General features: G+C 39.4%; 1 protein-coding gene across 1 annotated transcript in view; it reads right to left on the reverse strand.

Annotated features, from left to right (window-relative positions):
* The window catches only part of ZC2HC1B (zinc finger C2HC-type containing 1B), a 31,583-nt gene that overhangs the window by 5,697 nt on the left and 12,363 nt on the right, over positions 1–13,523 (reverse strand). Inside the window, 1 exon segment of the mRNA XM_069107477.1 lies at positions 7,708–7,847. Within this exon segment, the coding sequence (XP_068963578.1) occupies positions 7,708–7,847 (140 nt within the window).

Genomic DNA, 13,523 nt, shown 5'->3' on the forward strand with positions numbered 1-13,523 from the left:
AGAGAATGGATCATCCACACAATATTTGGTAATGTTTTATAAGCTCCTGGACAATAGGCTACAAGAGAGAAGATGGTACTTGGGATGGTTTTCTAGACTTCAATTTAATAAGCATTTAAATGTTTACTCTGTGCAAGAAACTGTTCTATCCCCTGGGACCAGGGACTAGACCTATAATTTCTCTGGTTTAGGGAACTCCCAAGTAAGAAAACTCCCTCAAGTTGGCACCTTCTCTGCACCACATGGTGCTAGAGAGTAAGCTAGAGCACCAAGAGGTTAAGGGACTTCTCCAGGGTCACACACAAGCAGTATGTGTCAGAAGCAACATTTGAACTCAGTTCTTTCCACCTCCAAGGCCAGCTCTCTCTACTATGCCAAAGCATGTCAACTGGGGAGATAGACAAACACCAAAGTCCCCCAAATCAAGGAGTTTACACTCTACTTTCCCCAGGAGCTTATCAGAGGTTAATACTTGTTCCTCTCCTACTAGAGGACACAGGAAGGAGAAGAGAAGAGACAGTTCTCTTTTATGGCTGCAGCTGACCTATTTCCCATTCCCTTTTCAAATAGCCAAACACAAGTCAGAGTTTTGGACGAGGTCATGCCGCAGTGGAGCCCCTTAAAGGAGAGTAGTGAGGGAGATGTTAAGTTACATCTGAGAACAGGATTAAAACAGTAACTCACAGATCTAAAGACAATAATGGCAGTTCCTTTTATTTTTCATTGCATGAAAACCAGGTGACTTTGTTTATACATTTCAAAAAAAGGAAAAATAGGAATGTGTAAGTGATTTAAATATGATGTCCCAATTCTACCCCCTAAAAAGGGCTGCAGGTGATCGATCTGTTGTCTGGGAAACAGGCAACTGTAGCATTTTTTTTTAAAGACTGAAAAAATCCAAACACAATTGGTTTAAAATAAGGACTCCTTCTTGCCTTGTGACTGTCTCCAGCCTTGATTTCCATGGAAACCAAAGTAGATAAGTCACCTGCAGCCACAAGTGAGAGTTCTCATTTGCCGACTACAAATGATTGGCCAAACAAAGAAAGCACTTTGGGCGCCCGTGGTGATCTCTCTTCAGGCTAAGGCAGGTATATTTTAAAATTCATTTTTTAAAGCAAAAGCTCATTTATCTTAATGCAGTGTTAAGAGTCCTTTGAAACTGGTGTGATTATTTTTTTTCTTTTTCCTTTTGAAAAGGAGCTTTTTACTACAGGAAGCAAGGATGTAATCAGTAACTTTTGTAGATGGTAAACAAATGCCGTCACTCAGATTCCCTGGTTTACAGGGAATAGAGAATTCCAGAAAGCAGAAAGTTTCCCCCACTAAGTATCAACACAATGCCAGTCACAAAGGGGAGAACATGGAACCTCAAATTAAACTGGCTGTGTCTTCTGATAAATGAAATACAACATGCATGATGAAGAGTTCAGGCCTTAGATAACTGAAATGCACCTAAACTCAAAGCTTCATTTGACCTCTTCTGGGATACAGCTCGTAATGATGACTAAACAAGACAAACATATACATATATAGCCAGCCCACCCTCCCCCCTCTTGGTCCTTAGGGTCCTCCAGGAGATCACTACCCTAGGATTCAAGGGATTTGTGGGTCTGTATTTCTAAAACTAGAGCTCGTAAGCTCCCACTGGTGTGCTTATCGGGTCTCCAGTCATCCTAGAGGATACAGTGAGCTCAAAGCAATGGTGTTTATTGAAATAGCATAGAAAGGAGAGTAGCCACAAAATATCTTCTCTATAAACCTGGGGTATATACTCTCCTACAAATTACATAGTATCAGTATGAGAGGTCAGAAGTAGAGAGGCATACACATAGGGAGCCTGTGGCAAGACATGCCTCTGAAGCTGTAGGGCCACTGACATCTCAGTCTCCACTGGATGCTTGGGTATAGATCCCACTGCCCTCTAGCTTTTGGTGCTTCTGAAATCCTGGCCTATGTCTTCTTCTGGAAAGAGGTGGACCCCCCTCACTCTGGAATCAGCAGGAACCTCCCTAGTTCTGTTCCTTTGGAGTCTTGGTTCTGAGGGTCACCATCTCTTGAGGAGCAAAGTCTTGGCCCCAGGCTCTTTCTCCTTGAACTCTGGCAGCTGGAATCTGCCATGTGTTTCTGCTAGAGAAACCAGTTAACTGGATATGGGAGGAGAAAGAAAGAGAACTCCTCAGCCCCTTGCTGAAAGGAAAAAGGTGAAGGGTGAAGCCTCCACAGCTAAGATATTTCTCCATCCTAGGTTCTCTTCTCCATTCTCTTTGCCAATTTTTAAAGGCCACCAGGGGGCATGGCATATCCTTCAGCCCTAGGGGTTATTACTTGTGTCTCTCATTTGTCTTCAACTAACACCCTATAATTCCATCAGGCTGAACAAGAAATTTATTCATACTTTGTTGCTGAGTTGTAGAAAAATTCCTCAATTTGATTAGAGACTGAGTCATTTCCTTTAAACTCCTTTAATATTTTTCATCCTCTAAAAATTATCTGGGGTGCTATGAATCATTTATCCATATTCTGATTCTGGATCTTCAATCTCTCCCTCACTCCTGCCTACAACCTTATTGCAAGACCCATATTTCAATTCTGGATAGTTCTCCAATAATTTGGGGAGGCTCAGCAGGGTCCTTTTAAGTGACTTCCTAATACTTGTTACTGATGAGTCCCAGCTAAGGTCATGGGGCACAAATCTTAAGATAACCTGATAATTAGCAGTATTTAGTGAGGGTCTACACCTACTACAGCTAGCAGATCTTGAGATTACTACCTCTCCTCAAAACATCACCGTACAAATTAAAATAAACAAATAACATTTGTAACAATTATCATACCCTATTTAGGTGTGTGTAAAGGCCTGTCCCAACCCAAAGACCAAAAGAAGAAACAAAAAGGGAAAACAACAATAATAAAAGAAGAGAAAGGAAAAAAGATTTTTCTTCTCATATAGAAATCCTGACTCCAAAGAAACTCCTATAGCACGTTTGGCCCTCCAGAGAGGACTGCAGAGCTAGCGTTGGCTAGAACTTATCTTCTCACCTTCTAGTGAGAAACCAAACTTTCCTGTGTGAAAATTCTTCTAATGGGTCCCTTTTAGTGCACAGGCAACCCACAGATTTCTCCAATGGATCCTTGCTGCACTTAGGATTCCCAACATGTTTCCAATGGATCTTTGTAATACAAAGATATTTCAAATGGAGGTCCTAACTCACCCCATGAAAGGAGAAGCTGAACAGCTTTAAAAAAATCAAGCAAATTCAGAAAAGTCTTTAAAATCTGTGGGCCCCCCTCAAAAGGTATTAAGCACTTGAATTCATTATTCTAAGTTTCTAGGCCATAAAGCAAACCTTCTCCTATGGACACATAGTCTGTAAAGACTTCATACAATCTGGTCTAACTCATTTCCCAAAAGGGCTAGCAGTCTAGATCTACAATGACATTGGTCATAATAGTTCCCATAAAACAACAAATATCAGTGTAAATATTCCTCCATGCAAAAGGTATCTCAAAGCAACTGGTCTGACCTGAAATGTAGTCATAAAATTATAGTTTTTAAATAATGAGAGAAAAAAAATACCCATTTTTCTCCAGTGGATTCTTGTAATATTAGGGTATCCAAGACAGATCCCAGAGGATAATCTCTCCACAGTAGGTTCTTGGTAAATGCATAAGCTCCCAAAATATATACCAGGTAACCACCAATAATGTAGTTATCCCTTTGGGCTACCTCCTTCCACTCACACTTGAAGACTCGGTTCCCTGGAGGACAACTATCCCAGGTTCAAGGTACTATAGTTAACAAGCTCCACTAACATTCTGACATTGATTTCCGTCAGCCAAAGGGTAGTCATCTCAAAAGAAAGGTATTTGCTAAAACAGCATGATAACAGTAGCAACAAAACATCATCTCCATTAACCTAGGCCACACTCTGCCACAAATACACAGAATTGTCAATAAGAAAAAAGGGTTTCTGAGTTGAGAAGTATGCATGTAGAAGCACATGTCCAAGGCACATAAAAAGAGACAACTCATACCTTTGATTCTGAAGTCATTCATTTCCTTGCACTGCTCCCACCCCAATCTCAAGAACAGTCTTTTGCTAGAAATTACTCTAATCAATGACACTTCATTTCTTGGTCGTAGTCACCGCCAGCTCCAGCCCAGGGCTCGGCTAGCATCCTGTCTTGGGCGCTGCTATGTTCTTTCACAAAGAACAGAAGTCCACACCCTGGGATCAATAGGACTCTCAGCTCTAGTCTGCCAAAGGCAGGCTTCTCAACTCCTGTCCTCACAGTAGGGAACTTCATACATACTGAGACTCCCTCAAACACCCCAACCTCACAGCTTTCCAACTTGCTTATTTCACTTACCTATTTCTCCCCATCTCACCTCAGTCATACACACAGTCATAACCTTGATCTTGCCCTCACCCACAAATGTACTACTTCCAGGTTCATGAATATTTAATCTCTCCTTCACTACTGGCTGCTTCCCTACTGCCTACAAATATACCCACATCTCCCTCATCTTCAAAAAACCCTCCCTTGATTCATCCATTCCTACTTAGCTATCATCTCAGTTCTTCATTAGTCAAGTAGGGTCTACCTCCAAGCACTAGATTTTCAGCTCCCCCCTTAGGAAGAGAAGTTGTTCCACAAACCAGTTGTCTGCCTTTGAGGTATGGGGGGAAAATGCCATTTCATCATGCCAGATCTGCCTTCCTTAGGAAGAGAAGAAATGCCATTCCACAAACCAGTTGTCTGCCTTTGAGGTATGGGGGGAAAATGCCATTTCATCATGCCAGATCTGCCTTCCTTAGGAAGAGAAGAAATGCCATTCCATTAAGCACTAGTGTCCTTCCTTCAAGGAAAGAAGAAAAGGCCATTCCATCTAGTTTTCAATGTGTTCTCCTGCCTTTGAGGAAGGGGAATAACACCATTCCTTCAGTTCTTAGCACTTGTCCTTTCACCTGAACTGTACCCTTACCTTGGGAGAACTCTACAAGGCCAAACCCCTATTATCAGTCAAACCTACCTAAACTCATTTCTCAGTAACAATGCTACGCTGGTCATTCCAGTGATTCTGAACCCCTGGATATCACCATTCAAACCCCATTCTCCATTTCTCCATTGCCTAATCACCTGTTCCCATTCCCCTCAACCCCCCTCCCATAATGCCCCACTCTAAAGTTACCTACCTCTTCCACTGTGCTCTCTGGAATGCCTGCTCCTTGGTAGTAACTTGCTTTCGTCTTTTATTTTTTTGCAAGGCAATTAGGGTTAAGTTACTTGCCCAGGATCACACACCTAGTAAGTGTTAAGTATCTGAGGACAGGTTTGAACTCAGGTCCTCCTGTCACCGGGGCTACCTGCTTTCATCTTAAATCTTTTCCCTTTTTACTCATTCCATCCTCTGGCTCTCACTGAGACCTGGCACCCTCCTGACAACACAGCCTCCTTGGCCTCCCTTTACATTGCTGACTACACTTTCACTACTTCTTCCCAACCCACGGGTGGAGGTAGGGAAATTGGAATACTTCTTGGAATTACCCATTGCCACTTTCAGATTTTCCTTCTGCCAATGTCACTGAGTGACCTCCTCTCCTATGACATCCACTCAATTCATACTGACCACCCAATCAAAATTCTGGCAACTGATGTCTACTGACCTTCTGAACACTCACTCCCCTTCCTTCTTTCCTCTATGAGTTCAGGGCTTGACTCACAGACTGCCTCCTCAACTTTTGTCCTCATACTAAGGAGCTTCAACATACATGCCGATACTCCCTCGAACACTCGAACTTCACAGCTCCTCAGCTTACTTTTTTCACTTATCTGTTCTTCCCTCCATCTCACCTCAGTCAAACACCATGATAGTTATACCCTTGATCTTGCCCTCACTCACAAATGCACCAGTTCTGGATTCATGAATTTTCAATCTCTCACTAGCTACTGGCTGCTTCCCTACTACCTACAAACATGCCAATGTCTCCCCCATCTTCACAAAACCCTAATTTGATCCATCCTTTCCCACTAGTTATCATCTCATATCCCTCTTCCTTTTTGTTGTTGTTTTTTTTAAAGCTAAACTCCTTAAGAAAAATCTCTACAATAGGAGCCTCTATTTCTACTCTTAATTCTCTGTGGTCTGCTTTCTGACCTCATCATTCATCACTGAAACAGCTCTCTAAAGTTACCAACCATATCTACATTACCAATTCTAATAGCCTTTTCTCGACTCATCCTTCCTGAGCTCTCTCTACACCTTTTGACACTGTTGATCACCTTCTGCTAGAGACTCTTTCCTCCTTAGGTTTCTGTGATACTACTCTTTCCTACCTATGTGGCCACTCCCTCAGTCTCCTTTGCTGGATCCAGGTCACATCCACTAACCACAGGTGTGCCCAAGGCTCTTTCTTGAGTCCTCTTCTTTTCTCCCTCTATACTATTTCTCTTAGTCATTTCAATAGCTCCCATGGAATCAATTATCATCGCTATGCAAATAATTCTCAGATCTCTACCTATCTAATCTATCCCTAACCTCTCTGCTTAACTCCAGCCTCACATCTCCAACTGCCTATCACATCTCAAACTGGATTGTCCCATAGGAATCTTAAATTCAACATTTCAATGACTAAACTCATTTGTCTTTCCCCACAAACACTCCCTTTTTCTAACTTCCCTATTACTGTCTAAGTTACCACCATCCTCCCAGCTACCCAGGCTCACATCCATACTCTCTCTCACCCTCCATCTTGAATCTGTTTTCAAGGCCTATCAATTTTAATCTTTGTAACCTGTCTTAAGTTCCCTCTCCTCTGACACTGCCATCGCCCTGGTAGAAACCCTCATGACCTTATGCCTAGATTGCTGCAAGAGCCTACTCTTCAGTTTCCCTACAACAGGTGTCTTGCACCCCCCACCTCTGTGCATCCTCCAGTTAGCTGCCAAAGTCATCTTCTTAACCTGCAGGTTTGATCATGTCACCTCCCACTCAGACTTCATGGCTCTCTTATCACCTCCAGAATCAAATAAGAAATTGTTTTGGTGTTCAAAGGCCTTCATCACCTGCCCCCTGCCCCCTTTCCAGTCTTCTTCTACCTTCCCCAAACACACACCAACTCTACAATCCAGCGACACTTGTCTCCCTGCCTTTCCTCATATAAGCCACTCCATGTCTTGACTCCAGGCATTTTCACTGGCTGTGTTTGGTGACTGGAATTCTCTCCCTCCCCTTCTCTGCCTCTGGGATTCCCTGGCTTCTTTCAAGTCCTAGGTCAAACCCCACTTTCTGCAGGAAGCCTTTCCCCTTCAGTGCCTCCCCTCCATTGCCTATCTCTAACTTATGCTGTATCTAGCTTACTTGTATATAGTCGTTTGTATGTTGTCTTTCCCATTAGACTGTGAGCTCCCTTCTCTTAAAGAAGGGGCTACCTATTGTTTGCCTTTCTTTGTATTCCCAATGCTTAGCACAGTGCCTGGAACATGGTAGGTGCTTAATAAATGTTTATTGACAAACTGACTCCAAGTCCTGCGATCTAATCACTGTGATGATACTGAGCAGCTCCACGGGCAGAAAGAACTTAGGTTTCTCAGTATCTAGTTTACTTGATGATTCTGAATTGCATCAAAAGACTCCCCTCTGCCAAGCTTCCCTGACATTCAAAGACATAAATCAGAAAACCCATGGATAAGTATATTTACCTGAGCCCTGGATGCTATTTTGGCTGCTGTCTGGGCTGGATCAAAAACTCGGCGGGATGCCTGATCTTTGCAGAAATTAATATGTCTCGCTGCTGCAGTTTCATTAAACCTTCTTCTGCAGTAAGGACACTGAATATAATCTGAACATGACAAAGAAATGTTATCAATTAAGTTAACAATCCCAAACACACTGGCAGACTAGATTATTCTGAACAGCACAAATAGAAATATGAATTCTAATCTAGAAGAGCTTGCCTAAAAGTGCCTGAAAGAATAAGGTCCTAAACTTTGGTTGGAAATAGCCTACTCTAGAGGGATTGGTACAAAAGTAAATGGGGAATAGGAGAAACAAAGCACCCATGTACATAGAGACCTATAAGGCAGGAATTCAAAAAGTAAATTCAACAAGTATTTATTAAGGGTCTAAAGTACCTTGCCCATATGCAAGACACTGCATTGGATGCTGAGGATACAGGGACAGATAAAATGCATTCCCTGTTCCCTAGGAGATTAATTTAACTATGGGAAAAGTAGAGAGGGGGGAGAAGCAGGGGAAAGACATAGAAGAAAACTATGATACAAGGAAGAGTCAGAGACTGGGAAAGGAGAGGTCCAGGGAAGACACAAGAAATCTGAGAAGGCAATATTTTCATATTCAGGCAACTAGGGGAGTTTATCCCTGGCCCAAGGAATGTCACGATCTAAGGCACAGACACAGGAAAGGCTAGGCCTTAGACGAGATAAAGACAATAGTTCTGTCTAACTGAAATGCAGGGCACATGAAAGGGAATAGAATGGGAAAGTTGAAGAGAGTCAGACAAGGAAATCAATAAATGTCTAATGATAAGCACTATCCAAAGAGGAAGAAACTGTTTTGGGGAGGCATCAGTTTCCCTAGCATTAGAAGTTTTTAAGTAGAACCTGCATGACCATGGTCTGTGAGATCCCTTCCAACTCTGATATTCTGTGATTTTGGCAGGCATAGCAACAACATTACAGCCACACATCACCAAAGTATTCTTCAGTATATGCACCTACTTCTCAAGGTTGTTGTGAGTATAAAATGAGATAACATCAGTAAAGTGCTTATAAGGCACAGGGCCTTTAAGAGGGTCTGTGTTATAGAGATGACAACTTTAGTATTACTATGTGTGATCTTGTCAATGTGAGTACACTCACATCGTGTGTGGTAGAGGTTGCAACCTAGTCCTTCTCATTCTATGTTACTTCTGCCCATGTCCTTTTGGGAGCCTCTACAAAGGATTCTACCCAGCATGCAAGGTCTCAGAATTGAGGGTGTCAGTGCAGCGCTTGGGCTAATATCAGTCAATAAAGTATCTACTAAGTATTGCAGATACAAATGGTGGAAATGAAAGGCCCTGTCCTCAAGAAGCTTACAGTCTATTTAGGTAACCTATACATTTTAAATAGAAGATATACACATGCAAGTATGCATATACTTGTATATATGCAAATGTTTACATATGTGTATACATATACACATATATTCTTATTCTTATAAGGTGATTCTTTTGGGTGAAGCAGGCACTAGTAGCTAGGGGGAACAGTGGTCAGCTTCATGTAGAAGGTGTTGCTTGCCCTGAGCTCTGAAGGAAACTAGAGATTCTAGAAGGCAATGGTGAGAAGTGGTGGGCATTCCTGCGGCAGGGCAGAGGAATGCAGCCAGTTTTGACATGAGAGGAAAAGCAAAAACTCAGATTTGGTTGGACAGAGAATGCATGAAAGGAAGTGAGGTAGAAGAAAGCTGCAAGGGTAGCTCAGAGGTGGATTCTCAATCAGTGCTGCCAGAGGCCCAGTCCACCTCTTCTTTCCCTGGACCTCTCCTTTCCCAGGCAAAGATCTCTTTGATGATATCTTTTTACATGGCTTCCTGAGTATAATTCCTCACTGGCAATATGCTACAACATATTTGTACCCTCTGTACGGCTCTCTACTGTTTCTGGGGTGAGCTGCCATTTTGATGTTTTGGAAACCATGGTATGGAAGCTTCTTATCTCTAAAATTTGCTTCTTGTAATGATTATTAGAGTATGACGGCAGGACAGTACTGAGGTAACAAAGAAGTTAGAGAAGTAAGGAGGAGTTAGGACCATTGCCTAAATCTAGAGCAATGATTCAGTTTGCTGTAGATAAAACAAAATGATTAATAATTAATGTCATATGACATTCACATTGCATCTTTGATTCAAAATATTTTATTCAATATGAAAGAGAAATACATTTCTGCCTGAAATGTAGTGTGCATAAATATGTGTAATATGTATATATACATATAAACACACAAGTCTTTTAAAAGAAGGTCAGAGAAGAGAAATAAGTGAATTAGCATTTCTTGGAATTGTTGTATCATATGGTAAAAAAAAAATTGAAACAAAGAGGAGAGAAATCTGAACCACGTTTTTATTTGGACTGGACAAAGGAAGTACTAAAAAAGATTATATCTATTAAAGTAAAATCAAAAGATCTGGATCTGGGCAGGAAAGGAGGTATGTCTTGGAATGAAGGAGATTATAACTGGATAGTTTTTAAGTAAAATAAATTTCAGGCTCTTGGTACTGATTTTTTAAGAGGAAATTTGATATAGAAAAAATAAACTTAATTATAACCATGAATATTAATGGTTTAAACTCACTTAATAAAATGAAACAGTAGCAAAATGGATTAGAAAACAAAACTCAACAATTTCTTGCATACAAGAAATAAGCTTAAAACATAAATACACAGTTAAACTGTGGGGTGGGAATAAAATGTAATATGCTTCAGCTAAAAGCAAAGCAAGAATTGCAATCATTTTAAATAAGGCACAATTGTAAAAACAATTACTATTAAGAGAGACAAACAAGGAAATTACATTATGCTTAAAGGCATCATGGATTTAAATCAAGTCAAAAAGCACTCATTAACTCTTCACTATATGCCAGGCTCTGTGCTAAGGGAGGAAAATACAAAGAAGAGAAAAAAAAAAAAAAGGTCTCTGCTTTTCAAGAAGTTTGAGCCAATGGGGAAGATAACATGCAAACAACTATATGCAAATAAAGTATATAAATAAATTAGAGATAGTCAACATAGGAAAGGCATTAGCATTAAAGAGGATCAGAAAAGATTTCTTATAGAAGGTAGCATTTTAGCTGGCACTTGAAAGAATTCAGGAAAGTCAGGAGACAGAGATGGGGAGGGAAAGCATTCCAGAAATGGGGGGGCAGCCATTGAAAATGCAGTGAGTTGAAAGATTGAGTGTCTTGTACAAGGAACAGCAACAAAGCCTTCTTTCATGCTTCTTCCTTGGGGTATCAGAATTGCTAGTTAGGATTTTGCCTTTCAAATCACTGTAGAAGAATAAAGCTCAGTATTAGGGCCAGAAAGAAGATTTATGGCAAAGCAGCAAGTGGAAGGAAAACATTGTGGAGAAGTTCAAATAGGTGTACTTACAGCTACAGTATTGTAGATAAAGGGCCACAGAGCATTGATGCACTGTTCCCCCAGCACTGGAATGAGCTAAGACCACGATATTTTCATGGCAAAGGTAAAAAGCCTTGTAACACAAAGGAAAAATATACTGGGAGGGTCTAGAAGTATCATACTGTTCATGCAAGAATCAGAGTTAACAACTGGGGATATGGAATGCTGGGGCAAGACGTTCAAAATAATATTAGATAGCAATCAATGTGCCATAGAGTGAACAGAGCATCAAGTGTATAACTTTCCACCAGCAGCTCTCCTTGATTTGGACTCCACAAAACATCATTTCCTAGGGCCACGTATTCCTTGGTGCCCTCCCTTTTCAAAACTCCTTTGGTGTGTTGTCTTCCCCATTAGACTGTAAGTTCCTTGAAGGCAGGAACTCTGAGTATCCCCAGAGCTTAGTGAAGTGCTTGGCACATAGTAGGCACTCAATAAATGTTTACTGAATTGAATATACTGAGTTAAAATGGCACTACAACATAAGCTCACTGAAATGCAAAAAGACATAATAAGGCAATACTTAGAAGTAACTTTGACATACCTCTTTCAGACATTGACAAATCTAACAAAAAGAAAGACAAATTGTATATCTAAACAAGGTTTTAGAAAAATTAGATTTTTGGACCTATAGAAATTATTGAATAGTATCTAAAAGTATACTTTGTTTTTAAAGTTATCAGACATAACTTTTATAAAAATGATCAAGAGCAAAAGTATAAAGAATTTATGAATAAATGTAGAAAGGCAGAAATATTGAACATATTTGTTATAGACCATAACACAATAAAATTATTGTAATTATATATATAAAATCATAACTATATAAATATAGTATAATTGATAAGGAAAATATGGACAAAAGATGAAGACTAAACAACAAAATCTTAAATGATCAAAAAATCATAGAAACAACAAATAGTTATAGTAAGCTTATTAATAAGAATGGTTTGGCATGCTGAAATATATAAGATGAAGCTAAACTCATCTCTTTAGGGAAAATTCATAATTTTTGGAAATTTACATTAACAAATGAGAAAATGAATGAACTAATAGTAAGCATGTGATTTTTTTAAAAACTAGGAAACTAAGAAATTACTGAGCTCAAGAAAAGCACACAGAGAATAAATTTTGAAAATCAGAGATTTTAAAATTTAATATATATATATATATATTTCTTTTAAGCAATCGGGGTTAAGTAACTTGCTCAAGGTTACACGGCCAGTTATTTCTGGGTGTGGTGCTGAGTGTCTGAGCCCAGGATTCGATCTCCAGGTTGTCCCAACACTGGAGCCGGCACTCTTACTCGCTGAGCCACCCGGCCACCCCTAAGCAACTGGGGTTAAGTAACTGGCTCAAGGTTACACAGCCAGGTGTTTCTGGGTGGGTGCTAAGTGTCTGAGCCCGGGATTCAATCTCCAGGTCTTCTCAACACTGGAGCCGGTGCTCTTACTTGCTGTGCTACCTGGCCGCCCCTTAAAATTTAATATTTCAAAGATTTTTAAAATAAAGATATTTATAAAATTTTAAAAATCAAAAGATAAAACAAAAAACAAAGAGAAACTGAAAAATAAAACTTAGAACCAATTTTTTAAAAAGGGCAATACAATTACAAGCCATTAGCTAATTTATCCACAAAGAAAAGAAAACCAAATTACAAATATAAAAATCATTAGGGGAAATTTATAGGAAAGGGAGAAAAATTATAGTAGTTTCATATAAATAATTATATGTATGTACATAATATATATGTTATGTAAATTATACCATAATTTGTAGCCCCAAATCCATTAAAAGTGAAAACAAATGAAATGAATATTTGCAAACATATAAAATAACCAGATCAAGAGAAGAAATAAAGTGAAACAACTCAATCTCAGAAAGAAAGAAATTGGGCCAGACCAATTTATAAGTTAATTCTATTAAACATCTAAAAGATAACTATTATCTACATTAGCTGTTAACAAAAATTTAAAAAAAAGTACTCTTTCAAACAACTATTAGACAGATGAGTTACTGATACTCAAATTAGGGAGGGATAAATTAATGAAATAGAACAACCAACCAATATCACTTAATATTTATACAAAAAAATTAAATAAGCTATTAGTCATTATGAGATAGCTATATAAAAAAATATTTAATACAACTAAAATGAATTCATACCAGGAATTTCAGAATGGCTCAACATCAGGAAATCTATTAGCATAATTAATCATATTTATAATAAGTTATATTGCTTTATTGCTTGCCTTTTCAATGGGTGGGGCAGGATCTGAAAGGAGGGAGAGAATTTAGAATGCAAAATAAAAAAATTAATGTTGAAACATAAAACAA

The sequence above is a fragment of the Petaurus breviceps genome, unplaced genomic scaffold (genome assembly GCF_028583685.1).
Source record: "Petaurus breviceps papuanus isolate PSGF00001 unplaced genomic scaffold, PetGlider_PUasm1.0 90064, whole genome shotgun sequence".
Classification (NCBI taxonomy): domain Eukaryota; kingdom Metazoa; phylum Chordata; class Mammalia; order Diprotodontia; family Petauridae; genus Petaurus; species Petaurus breviceps.